Source organism: Ranitomeya imitator, chromosome 4 (assembly GCF_032444005.1).
Source record: "Ranitomeya imitator isolate aRanImi1 chromosome 4, aRanImi1.pri, whole genome shotgun sequence".
Classification (NCBI taxonomy): domain Eukaryota; kingdom Metazoa; phylum Chordata; class Amphibia; order Anura; family Dendrobatidae; genus Ranitomeya; species Ranitomeya imitator.
Window position 1 is genome coordinate 232,779,430 of NC_091285.1, and position 13,265 is coordinate 232,792,694.

The 13,265-nt window shown below is 43.2% G+C and overlaps 1 protein-coding gene across 11 annotated transcripts in view; it reads left to right on the forward strand.

The window, feature by feature from the left end:
* The window catches only part of PPFIA2 (PTPRF interacting protein alpha 2), a 570,637-nt gene that overhangs the window by 330,856 nt on the left and 226,516 nt on the right, over nucleotides 1–13,265 (forward strand). For all 11 annotated transcript variants that reach the window (XM_069764416.1, XM_069764417.1, XM_069764412.1 and 8 more), the window contains one exon: nucleotides 2,810–2,884. In XM_069764416.1, coding sequence (XP_069620517.1) covers nucleotides 2,810–2,884 — 75 coding nt within the window. The remainder of the gene's footprint in view (nucleotides 1–2,809; nucleotides 2,885–13,265) is intronic.

Consider the following 13,265-nt stretch of genomic DNA (forward strand, 5'->3'; position numbering starts at 1 on the left):
TATCACTATTAACTTTTCGTGACAAGGCCAAAAATGCAGCAATAGACTTCAGTAATGTGGTGGCATGTATGGTTGTCAAACTGGACTAGTAAAGCTGGCATGGTTTGTCACGGTGATATGCCCAGTGGTGGACCTGTTGTTCCCTGCCAGACATTGCCAACCCCAAGGGTGGCAACATTTCCGTTTTCAATTTTGTATATTCTTTGGCTTCCTGTAAGACTAAATCATAGTAGGCCTTTCGAGGCTGCCCCGTTAAGTATGGTCCCATGACTTCCGCCCACTGCTCTGGCACGAGTTTCTATCGGCGACCCTTTCAAAAATGGTTATAGGTTATATCATCACCCTGGATGATTTTCTGCAAAGCTCTCCTCACCACTTTCTGGATAGAAAAAACATCATCTGACCTTGGAGTTGTAGCAGCCACTGAGCCACGAACTGCCTCTGTGAGTAAATTAATCTGCTGCTGTTGTCAGTGCTGCTGGATCTGTGTCTGGTGCTGCTGCTGGAGCTGTTGCATAAGCAGCTTACTTTTCTCCTGTTTTGCCAGCTAATGCTGGTGTAAGTTTTGTTGCTGTAGCTGTTGGACTTGAACCAGGTGTTTAATCAGGCCGTCCATGCTTTCTGAAGCTGCTCCCTGGCCTATAGCTGCTTGTACCAACAATATGTAGCATTTTTGTGTCAGTCATACATGTTCCCTGGGAATGCTGCACGCATTCTCCACCAAATGTAACAACACTACTCACTTAGAAGCGATATAAGGTATTACAGGAACTGTTTCTATTTAAAAGTCCAGCTGGTTTATTTCACTCATCATAAACCACATCACAGGAAAACTCATTTACAGCCCTTGTCTGGCTCAAAGTATTACATGAAGCAAAAAGTCCATACAATGGTGCTGGTTAGCCCACCTGGCTTAGAGTTCAGCTTCTTTGTCCTTTAGAAAAGGCACTCAATCCAGGAGATCTGCACACTTCCATACACACAGGCATGTGTAAGACAAACAGCTCTCAATTTACAGCAGGGGTGGAGATAGGGTGAGCAGCCATCTCTCCTAACTCATCAGCTCCTCACAATCAATCTGGCATGACCAATTAACCCCTTTGAGTCCTATAACTACTAAAGCATTACTTCAAGTTTATCTCCCAACCACTATGAGTAGGATAACCACCTTACACTATTAGTAACCTCACAGATAGCATGCAAAGGCATATATGTATGTGTGTGTGTGTGTGTGTGTGTGTGTGTGTGTGTGTGTGTGTGTGTATTTCTTTGTGTGGCGCTCATGTGATGCTAAATAAATCAAGATGTATACATTTTGTGTTCCAATTTTTTCATTATTTGCATACCATTAACATGTCTATTTATTCATGTGATTTCAATACTTATGTGTATTTCCTTATTGGTGTTGCAATATCAGGGTTCATGAGTTTATTTTAATAGGAAAACCTAACTAAGGCAAATTGTGCTTTTTTCTCATGGGGGAAAAAATGCAACATGTCATTTCTTAAAGGAACCTGTCACCCCCAAAATCGAAGATGAGTTAAGCCCACCAGCATCCGGGACTTAGCTACAGCATCCTGTAATGGTGTAGATAAGCCCCCGATGTATCCTGAAAGATGAGAAAAAGAGATCAGATTATACTCACCTGGGCGGGCGGTCCGATCTGATGGGCGTCGCGGTCCGGTCTGTGGTCTCCCATCTTCTTACGATGACGTCCTCTTTTTGTCTTCACACTGCGGCTCCGGTGCAGGCGTACTTTGTCTGCCATGTTGAGGGTTAGAGCAAAGTACTGCAGTGTGCAGGCGCTGGGCCTCTCTGACCTTTCCCGGCGCCTGCGCACTGCAGTACTTTGCTCTGCCCTCAACAATTCCCATTAAGGAATCATAAACAGGCAGCAACATGCTAGAGATACAAAGCTGACTTGCATATTTAGACAGTACTGCTCCTGTGAGTTTACTGTTTCTTTTTTTGATCTGCCATATGGTTTCGTAGATATGGATGGGCCTTTTTATTTAGTGCACCCAATATGCTAATTTCTATAGTCTTTACAAAGGAGTGATACCCAGAGGATTCTTTGGGGGCAAGTCTTTAAACTGCTTTGCATTATTACACTCTAAGCAATACCCCATGTGTGGTTTTCCAGTCAGAAACTTTGGGAGGGGACTACCAGCAATCACTAGCATAGAATTGTCTGTCTGTATAGTTTCTAGAGAATGTGTTTGGAGAGGTAACCTGTATTCTTGTCCACCATAACATACAAACTCTCTTCATCGAGATTGCGTGTTGTGAGAGACAGGTTGCCAGAATCTTGGGGATCTCAAAAGCAGGAATCCTAGTAATCATTTGTATCAGTTAATCCAAATATTGGCATAGCAAAAAAAAGAGAAAAGAAAAAAAAATGAATAACGTACTAGAAGCTGTGCCAAAATCTAACAACTTATCAAAGCTTTTACAACCCTTTTTTGGTGGGGAATTCAATTACGACCTTTTTGTTGCAAACTTTTCAGCTGCTGACTTGTTTTTTTTCATTGTGCTTGCAGAAATCTTAGGTACTTGCTCACAGACATTCCCATTGTAATGTATGGAACTTATTTTCAGTTAACTAAAAAAGAAGAAAATTTGCCACTTTAGAAAATGGCTTCATAGCTGACTTCTATTAATTTCATTTTCAGTTTAAATTTTTTTCTACTAAATCTACAATCCATAATTAATTATTAACTTTTTGTATATTAGTGAATTTAAATATACGTTGTTGTTTGCCAAAGGAAACTAGAAAACCTATTACTACCAATTTTTATTTTTCTTCTAGGTAAGGGAACGGTTAAGAGTTTCTTTAGAGAGAGTGTCTGCACTGGAAGAAGAACTAGTCGTTGCCAACCAGGAGGTAAATATCAAACACTTTCTCCTATTTAAGTTTGCCATATTTAACTTTTGAGGCATTAGGTTATGGACAGATTTTTTGGAAACTGTCAACAAATAGATGAATTGCATTCTGTATAGACCACTGAGCTCAGTCCACTGGAACTTCATGTCAGAATTGTCAGTTTCCTGAGTTTCATCCTCATTTAGATCATACCAGGTGGAAGCAAACTGTGAAGCCGTGTGACAGTTCCCAAAGCATCCATCACCACCTATATTGAGGGACGTAATACCTACTTGTCTATCTGCATGGGTTGCCAACATCCTGCTTTGTTTAAATACTCTTGACCTGTGAAAAATCAGTTTTCAAATAGACACCAATGAATAATGAATACTATTCCATTCGTAATGTAAAAGTACAAGATTAACGGATATGTGTTATCACACCTGTAACGTGCTTTTCTCCCTTAACATAGCTTACGGTACCTTCACACTGAACAACTTAACAACGATAACGATAGCGATCCGTGACGTTGCAGCGTCCTGGATAGTGATATCGTTGTGTTTGACACGCAGCAGCGATCAGGATCCCGCTGTGACATCGCTGGTCGGAGCTAGAAGGCCAGCACCTTATTTCGTCGCTGGATCAACCGCTGTCATCGCTGGATCGGCGTGTGTGACGCCGATCCAGCGATGTCTTCACTGGTAACCAGGGTAAACATCGGGTTACTAAGCGCAGGGCCGCGCTTAGTAACCCGATATTTACCCTGGTTACCTAAAAAAAAAAAAAAAAACACTACATACTTACATTCCGGTGTCTGTCGCGTCCCTCGCCATCAGCTTCCCGCACTGACTGTGAGAGCCGGCCGTAAAGCACAGCGGTGACGTCACCGCCGTGCTCTGCTTTACGGCCGGCCCTCACAGCGACGCTGCAGCGATCGGCATCGTTGTCTAGATCGCTGCAGCATCGCATAATGTGACGGTACCTTTATTGAAGTCTCTGTTACTTTGACACGACAGATAGGTTACAATCAAAATAGCTTACCCCTCATTACAAATTAGATTTATTAGCAAAATGTACAAACTTTTTTTTTTGCAAAAAAACCCCTTGGTTTCTCCAAATTCATCACAAAATGCCACTTATAAATGATTACTGCAGTCTCAGAGTCATTGAACCCCCTTCATGACAAAGCATCTTTAAGTGCCTGTCACCTGAAAAAAACGCTGTTAACCTCCTGCTATAGAGTTAATCTGCAGGTTAATAGCATTGTGAGCCTGCCCGGCACCGACACATAGACCCATGGTGTCGGGAGGAAATTAACTTTATTCCCCCTGCAGCGTTCTAATTTCAGTCACGGGGCGGCGGCGCGGGTCCATTCACTGCTCTGTGTGTAACCACGCCCTCGGCACTGGCTGACAGGCGACCCTAATGCTGAGCTGCTGTCAGTCAGTGTCAGGGGTGTGGATACAAGCGTTGCTCTCTTTACACAGAGCAGCGACTGAAGCCACGCTGGTGCCGCCCCTTTGACTGAAATCTGACCACCGCCATTATGACTAAAGTTAATTTCCTCTCAACAGCGTGGGTCTAAGTGCCGGTGCTGGGCAGGTTCATAACACTATTAACCTGCAGAATAACCCCATATCTGTAGGTTAATGCATTTTTTCAGGTGACGGGTTCCTTTTAATTCTTAGAAGAACACTCTCTGGCTCTTATTACCTGTTATAAACATGATGCTTGGAAGAGTTCATTAATATTCTTGGGTTTGCATGTTAGAACTACCTTTTTTAAATCCATTCTTTGGGGCATAAATCAGGTTACTGTGACAGCCGCCCCCTTATGAAATCAAGCATTGGTGGATTGTGAGGTGTGCTTTGGATCATTGTCCCATTGGGGTTTTTTTTCTCTGAAACACCGCAGAGCAGGCTTGGACTGGCCCACAGGGTAACAGGGGAATCCCCCGGTGGGCCCCTGTGTAGATCTGGGCCCCCAACCCCACTGTATGGGCAGTACTTGGCATAATTCACTTGACTCACTCTGTACAGAAAAAGCAGCATCTCATCAGTCATTAACCGCGCTACCCAGTTTATTATTATAGAGAGATATAGGTAATTTTGGGAACTAAGGTAGTATAATATTTGCATGCAGATGAAAAGATGGCCCCCCCAAAGTCAGTGTTACTGGTGGGCCCTTGTCACCCCAGTCCGACACTGCCGCAGAGTCAAACATAGCTGCGTTCTTAGCCAGTGTCTGATACATGGTGCTCTTAGTTTGGGAAGCATATATCAGATATCAGGTTTCCATTAATAAAATAAAAATACAATGTATTAAAAACGTATTCATACCCCGTGAACTTTTCCACATTTTTTCACGTCACACCCACAGTCTTAATTGTATTTTTTTTAGTATTTTATGTAATATACCAACACAATAGTTCAAGTATTTGTAAAGTGTAAAGGAAATCATACAATGGTTTTTAAATTAAAAAAAATATAAATATGAAAATTGTGACATGCATTTGTATTCAGCTTGCTGTAGTCTGATATCCCTAAATAAAATCTTGAGTGACCAATTGCTTCCAGAAGTCACATATTTAGTAAGTTGAGTTCACCGGTGTATAATTTATTCTACAGCGGTTCTGTGAAGGCTTCAGAGGATTGTTTGACAACATTAGGGGTCAAACAGCATTGTGAAAACCAAGAAACACACCAGATAGGTTAGGGATTAAGTTGTGGAGAATAGTAAAGCAGGGTTAGGTTATAAAAAAAAAAATGAGGTCAAGCTCTGAACATCTCACGGAGCACTGTTCAGTCCATCATTAAAAATGGAAGTTCTATTGCACGACTGCAAACCTACTAAGACATGGCTGTCCACCTAAACTGACATCCCAAACAAGGACAGCACTTATTAGAGAAGCAGCCAAGAGGCCCATGGTCACTCTAGAGGAGCTGCAGAGATCCACAGCTCAGGTGGGAGAGTCTGTTTAACTACAAGTCGCATACTCCAGAAATCTGGCCTTTATGCAAAAGTGGTAAGAAAGCCAGTTTAGAATGACTGCCATAAGAAGTCTCTTTTGCAGTTCTCAAAAGCCATGTACTAGAATCGGCTAGCATGTGGAAGAAGGTGCTCCGGTCAGTTGAGACCAAAGTAGAACTTTTTGGGCTAAATGTAAAATGTTATATGTGGCTGCAAAGTGATGATCTACATCACCCAGAAAACTCCATCTCCACCATCAAACATGGTGGTAGCAGCATCAGGCTGCGGAGATGCTTTTCTTCAGCAGAGACAGGGAAGCTGGTCAGAGTTGATGGGAAGATATATGGAGCTAAATACAGGGCAATCTTAGAGGAAAACCTGTTATGGGGCTGCAAAAGACAGAAGACTTGGGCGTAGATAAATCTTCCAGCAGGACAGCAACCAGAAACACACTGCCAGAGCTACAATGGAATGGTTTAGATCAAAGCATATTAATGTGTTTGAATGGCCCAGTCAATGTCCAGGACTAAATGCCATTGATAATCTGTGGCAAGACTTGGAAATTGATGTTCACAGATACTCTCTATCTAATCTCACTCAGCTAGTTTGCAAAGAACAATGAGAAAAAATTTGAGCCTCTAGATCTGCAAAGCTAGTAGAGATATAGCTCAAAAGATTTGTAGCGGTAATTGCTGTGAAAGGTGATCCTACAAAGTATTGACTCAGGCAGGCCGAATTCAAATGCTCGTCACAACTTTCAGGTTTATATTTTTTTAAATATGTAGAAAACTGTGTATCATTTACTTTATACTTCACAAATACTTGCTACTTTATGTTGATATATCACATAAAATCAAAAACAAAAACATTTAAGTTTGTGGGTGTAATGTAAAAGCCTGTGGAAACATTCATGTGGTGTAAATGAAAGGGCATTTTGAGTTCATAGACATTTCTCTCTTGAAGATAAATTTATACACTTTTTGCAAAGCCCCTTAATTTAAATGGTCTTTTGCAAAGCTTCATTTTTTTAGACATGGATTCTAATGGCAATTGAGCTCTTGCTTTCAAGTTCCACTTCAGAATACCAGTGATCCATGTGAGTCTCAGCAGGACACCCTGTCACCAGCTTCTGAACTGGTATTGCATGAGTACATTATTCACGCAAAGAACATTTAAAATAGTGATATTTAAAAAAAAAATCTATTTATGGTATAGTATACCTGGAGTGGCATAACAACTGCGGTCGCCGCTGTAACCGAACGGGTCAGGGGTCCGCCGACACCAAGAGGAACTTCAACTTGATGTGTGTCCTTGGACACACATCCAGTTGAAGTGTATTGCAGCACACAGACACATCGGGTCCGCGTGCCACAATACGCCCTTCCAGCCAATCAGAGGACAGCATCTGATGTCGACATGCACGTGATGGGGCGCATGACAGTGAAGTCACATGCTCCCGTTGCACGCTGAAGTCAGCTGCCGGCTCCACAAGAGGACTCAAAAGCAAATTTTTATTCTTAAAAATATGAAAACCTAGAGAGACAAAAAGTGGGGTAATGATTTCTTATAAAGACACGTACTCCTAATAATAAGTTGAACAGTGTGTATTTCCGTCCACCTACTTACTACAATATGAGACGTAAATGGAGCTAATAAGCTTCTACTAAACACCTCCCTAATAGATTATGTAACAAAAACAGAGGTGTGGCTGAGGTAACTAGACGAAAATACTGTATATAGAAACCTACAAGAGAAAAAAGTAAACGAAAACCCTGATGTAACTAAGTAAAAAAGCAAAAGTGCATTTAAATAACACAGAGTTTTTAGTAATACTGTTTTTTTTATCAAAAAATAGCACAAAAGCCATCCCACCTCGTCACGGTAACTCTGATCGGGACAGTCCTACACTGTCTAATATTAAAACCTTACATTGTGTCAATGTTGACCTCAGTGTGAATTAGGGCAGACAAAAGGACTAGGCCCAACCAGTGAAACACTAGACTGGGGAAGCCTTATATAGTTTCTAGCTCAGAAACAGGGAGGCCACACCCTGGCTTGCACAGAATGCAACAATACAGAGAAAAAAAACACAAAATTGAGCTTAAATTGAGTTGGTACACATGCAGAGGTTAAACGCATGTTCACATTGGCCACAAAACATTGAAACCTACAAGAGAAAAAAGTAAACGAAAACCCTGATGTAACTAAGTAAAAAAGCAAAAGTGCATTTAAATAACACAAGAGTTTTTAGTAATACTGTTTTTTGATCAAAAAATAGCACAAAATACTGTATATGTATCAACAGTGGTCCATGCACATATCCATTCTGAGCAGAACTGCACATCAACAGTAGTCAATAGGAACACTGATACATGTGGATCATATAGAAATCCATATTGGCAGTGGTCAATAGGACAGCTTATCACATATAGATCCATATAGTCAAACCTGTAAATAGACCTCAATTGTCAATAGACATCTCCAAGTATTGTGCATGTATTCATCTGTTTTATCAATGTGCACATAAACATTTAACTTTACCTGTGAAATATGTATGTTCAACTTGAACCAGCCCTATTGTGGTGACTCAAAAAATAGAAAGATCTCAACTCTTTATCTGGTACCTACACAGATAAGAGAAACAGGAGTAGCTGGTAGCTAGTATCAAACAGGGAATACTTTTCATGCTGTCTGCCCCTGTGCCCCATAACTCCCACCCTTACAAAGGCAGTCCTCACCCTCAGTTACCGATTCATATCTTGATATTCCCTATGTGCCTCCAGATGCGTTTCCTCTATCTTGGATTCCTCAGGGGAATAACATGTATGACTTGATTAGTCTGTAGGGTATAATGAAAAAGAATCTCTCAAACAGCAGTCCAGTAACTACATCAATGCTTATATTATCAACCTCTTACTGGTTCTATTTATATAAATGTGTATTATCTCCAGGTGTATTGAATGTCTATTGATCAAAATGTAATTACCTTATGTGCAGAATTTTTGGTGTCACAACTCTGTTGTCAGGTGTCCCGGGACCAAGGGCTCCTTCTCTGCCCCTAACGCTAGGGGCGTCCTAGCTCACCCTGTTCCCCAGATTACTTCTGATGGTGAAGACACTGGGGCCACATACCTTGCCTTAGCTCCTGAATCCACCTTCAGTCTGTATCTTTTCCCACCCAGGGAAGAGGGAGTAGTAGTGTACCGTAATACACCAACCAGATTAACAAGGTAATATGAGCAGGGATAAACGAAAATACCAATCATACAAATATACTCACACATATAACAGAGGAATGCATTGGGGAGTGGAGGATGGGGCTAAACCAAAGTAGAAGAATTATCACACACTCAAAACCTAGCAACAGTCACAGATAAATCCAACAAACGCCTTCTCCAATAACCACCACCAACAACCTCCAGCCATGCAGCATAAGTTAATTCTGACAATGAGTGCTAGCCAGGGTTCAGATTATATAGGAGATGGGAGTGTCTAACAGTGCACAGCTGAGAGCCTTAATGTAGAAAAGCTTCCAGGAACTTTAAACTGAGCCGATTAACCCATGCACTGCTCAAATAAATTTGCACCATTTAATATGAAGGTGAAGCACTTCTAATCAGTGCAGGAGTAGAACAAATCAGGTTATGGGGTCTTCAGGCTTCTCTCTGCCATGGAAAACCCATAACACTTGCACTTCATACTTGCAAAAACCATATTGCTGCTGTTTGTATGTCTCCCCTTCCTATGGCTCTGCAAGTATGACTGCTGATCACAGTGTCACTTCTGGACACATGGTCTCAGCATTACCTCTTTTCTGGTCTCGAGAAACAAACATGTGAATACCAGAAATTGCTCCTCCAGAGTGTTCCACCCTGGATAACAAAGTTCATAACAACATGAGGGATGGTTAACGCTTCGTCTACAACCTATTATCATTTTATCCAAGGTTACAACTGTGTTTACATATTATCATTATTAGCTAGACTATCTTCTAGGGTCAGAAAATAATCCAAGCCACTTTTGTCCGTGAAGCTCACCCATAAAATACTCACAGCTAACTTAGCTGCTGTGTAGTATATGATGATAATGTAAAATAGGGTGTGGGTCACTTTAAGAATATACAGAGAGTGATTTGAGGTGCTTTAATTGCTGTATGTTCTAAAATGATTAGGTATTTTCTAATATTTCCCATACCTATTAATTATTTGCTGACGTTAGGAGATGGTCCACATAATAATGATAATATGTAAACAAAGCAGTAACCTTGGATAATAAGAGAATGGGTTGGAGAAAAGGGTTAGGAACTTGCGCTCCAGGGTGTAACCCTCTTTAGGAGCAATATCTGGTATTCACATGCCTGTTTCTTGTGACCGGAAATGAGCTGAGACCATGTGACGGGAAGTGACGCTGTGATGCACGCTTAATGTTGCGCTCCAGGATAGAACGCAATCATCAGGATGTGGGGTCATATGCATGCCATGTGACCGGAAATCACATGATGGCAACATGCAGTCCTGGGTGGAACACAGAACATATGAAGGTAATAAAACAAGAATGCCATGTCTTATAGACATATTTTAATCACAAGAGAACATAGATTACAGGGCAGAACTTGAAAGTTAGACATTTTTCCATTTCATTTGAAAAGATGAACTAATTTTTCAAATTGAAGGCAGAGGGCCAAGTCTATCATTGCGTAACATCCCCCTCTTCTTTTTGCTAAAATCTATAACGCCAAGTTCCAACGATGAGCTTTTTAGTGGGTTTTCGTTGTTGTAGATTAGCTACAGCTTTTCTGCATCCCTTAATCAAGATAAGTTGCTAGCGTTTTTTTTTTTAAATATGCAGCATCAAAAAACTCTTCAAAAACTCATCATGGGTACTTAGCCTTAAAGTCTGGGAAGTGAAGAAATGAATTGTTGGAGTTTTGGGAGAGGAATGTTGTCCCATTCTGGTCTTCTTTGTCAGATTTTTTTGTTTCATAATGAACCAAATGTTTTCTATTGATGAAAGGTCTGGACTGCAGGAGGCCAGTTCATCACCCGAACTCTCCTTCTGTGAAGCCATGCCGTTCTGATGGATGCAGTATGTGGCTTAGCATTGTCTTCCTGAAATATGCAAGGCCTTCTCTGAAATAGACAATGTCTGGATAGGAGAATATGTTAGTATAAAACCTTTATTTAATGCTCAACATTGATAGTGCCTTTCAAGGAATGTAAGCTGTTTGTCATCGGAACCACAGACCAGGAGGAGAAGACCCAGTGCACAGCCCGGCTCCTGTGCACTGAAATCTAATTAGCAGAAAACTTCAAATGGTGATTAACCCCTTCCCGACCCATGACGCCACGTAGGCGTCATGAAAGTCGGTGCCATTCCGACCCATGACGCCTATGCGGCGTCATGGAAAGATCGCGTCCCTGCAGATCGGGTGAAAGGGTTAACTCCCATTTCACCCGATCTGCAGGGACAGGGGGAGTGGTAGTTTAGCCCAGGGGGGGTGGCTTCACCCCCTCGTGGCTACGATCGCTCTGATTGGCTGTTGAAAGTGAAACTGCCAATCAGAGCGATTTGTAATATTTCACCCATTATAACGGGTGAAATATTACAATCCAGCCATGGCCGATGCTGAAATATCATCGGCCATGGCTGGAAATACTAGTGTGCCCCCACCCCACCCCTCCGATCGCCCCCCCACCCCCCCGATCTGGCCGGTACACTGCTCCGGCTCCCCTCCGTCCAGTGCTCCGCTCCCCCCCGTGCTCGTGCCCGCTCCCCCCGTGCTCCAATCACCCCCCGTGCTCCAATCACCCCCCCTGCACTCCGATCCACCCCCCCGTGCTCCGTTCCACCCCCCCGTGCTCCATTCCAGCCCCCCCGTGCTCCGTTCCACGCCCCCCGCGCTCCGTTCCACCCCTCCCGCGCTCCGATTCCCCCCCCCCGTGCTCCGATCCCCCCCCCCGTGGTCCCCCCCCACCCTATCATACTTACCGATCCAGCCGTGGTCCCGTCCGTCTTCTCCCGGGCGCCGCCATCTTCCAAAATGGCGGGCGCATGCGCAGTGCGCCCGCCGAATCTGCCGGCCGGCAGATTCGTTCCAAAGTGCATTTTGATCACTGAGATATAATCTATCTCAGTGATCAAAATAAAAAAAATAATAAATTACCCCCCCCCCTTTGTCACCCCCATAGGTAGGGACAATAAAAAAAATAAAGAATTTTTTTTTTTTCCACTGTTAGAATAGGGTTAGGGGTAGGGGTAGGGTTAGGGTTAGGGGTAGGGTTAGGGTTAGGGTTAGGGGTAGGGTTAGGGGTAGGGTTAGGGGTAGGGTTAGGGGTAGGGCTAGGGGTAGGGTTAGGGGTAGGGTTAGGGGTAGGGTTAGGGTTAGGGCTAGGGTTAGGGCTAGGGTTAGGGTTAGGAATGTGCACACGTATTCTGGTCCTCTGCGGATTTTTCCGCTGCGGATTTGATAAATCCGCAGTGCTAAACCGCTGCGGATTTATGGCGGATTTACCGCGTTTTTTTCTGCGCATTTCACTGCGGTTTTACAATTGCGATTTTCTATTGGAGCAGTTGTAAAACCGCTGCGGAATCCGCACAAAGAAGTGACATGCTGCGGAATGTAAACCGCTGCGTTTCCGTGCAGTTTTTCCGCAGCATGTGTACAGCGATTTTTGTTTCCCATAGGTTTACATTGAACTGTACACTCATGGGAAACTGCTGCGGATCCGCAGCGTTTTCCGCAGCGTGTGCACATACCTTTAGAATTAGGCTATGTGCACACGGTGCGGATTTGGCTGCGGATTCGCAGCAGTGTTCCATCAGGTTTACAGTACCATGTAAACATATGAAAAACCAAATCCGCTGTGCCCATGGTGCGGAAAATACCGCGCGGGAACGCTGCGTTGTATTTTCCGCAGCATGTCAATTCTTTGTGCGGATTCCGCAGCGTTTTACACCTGTTCCTCAATAGGAATCCGCAGGTGAAATCCGCACAAAAAACACTGGAAATCCGCGGAAAATCCGCAGGTAAAACACAGTGCCTTTTACCCGCAGATTTTTCAAAAATGGTGCGGAAATATCTCACACGAATCCGCAACGTGGGCACATAGCCTTAGGGTTAGGGTTGGAATTAGGGTTGTGGTTAGGGTTAGGGGTGTGTTGGGGTTAGTGTTGTGGTTAGGGGTGTGTTGGGGTTAGGGTTGTGATTAGGATTATGGCTACAGTTGGGATTAGGGTTAGGGGTGTGTTGGGGTTAGTGTTGGAGGTAGAATTGAGGGGTTACCACTGTTTAGGCACATCAGGGGTCTCCAAACGCAACATGGCGCCACCATTGATTCCAGCCAATCTCGTATTCAAAAAGTCAAATGGTGCTCCCTCACTTCCGAGCCCTGACGTGTGCCCAAACAGTGGTTTACCCCCACATATGGGGTAC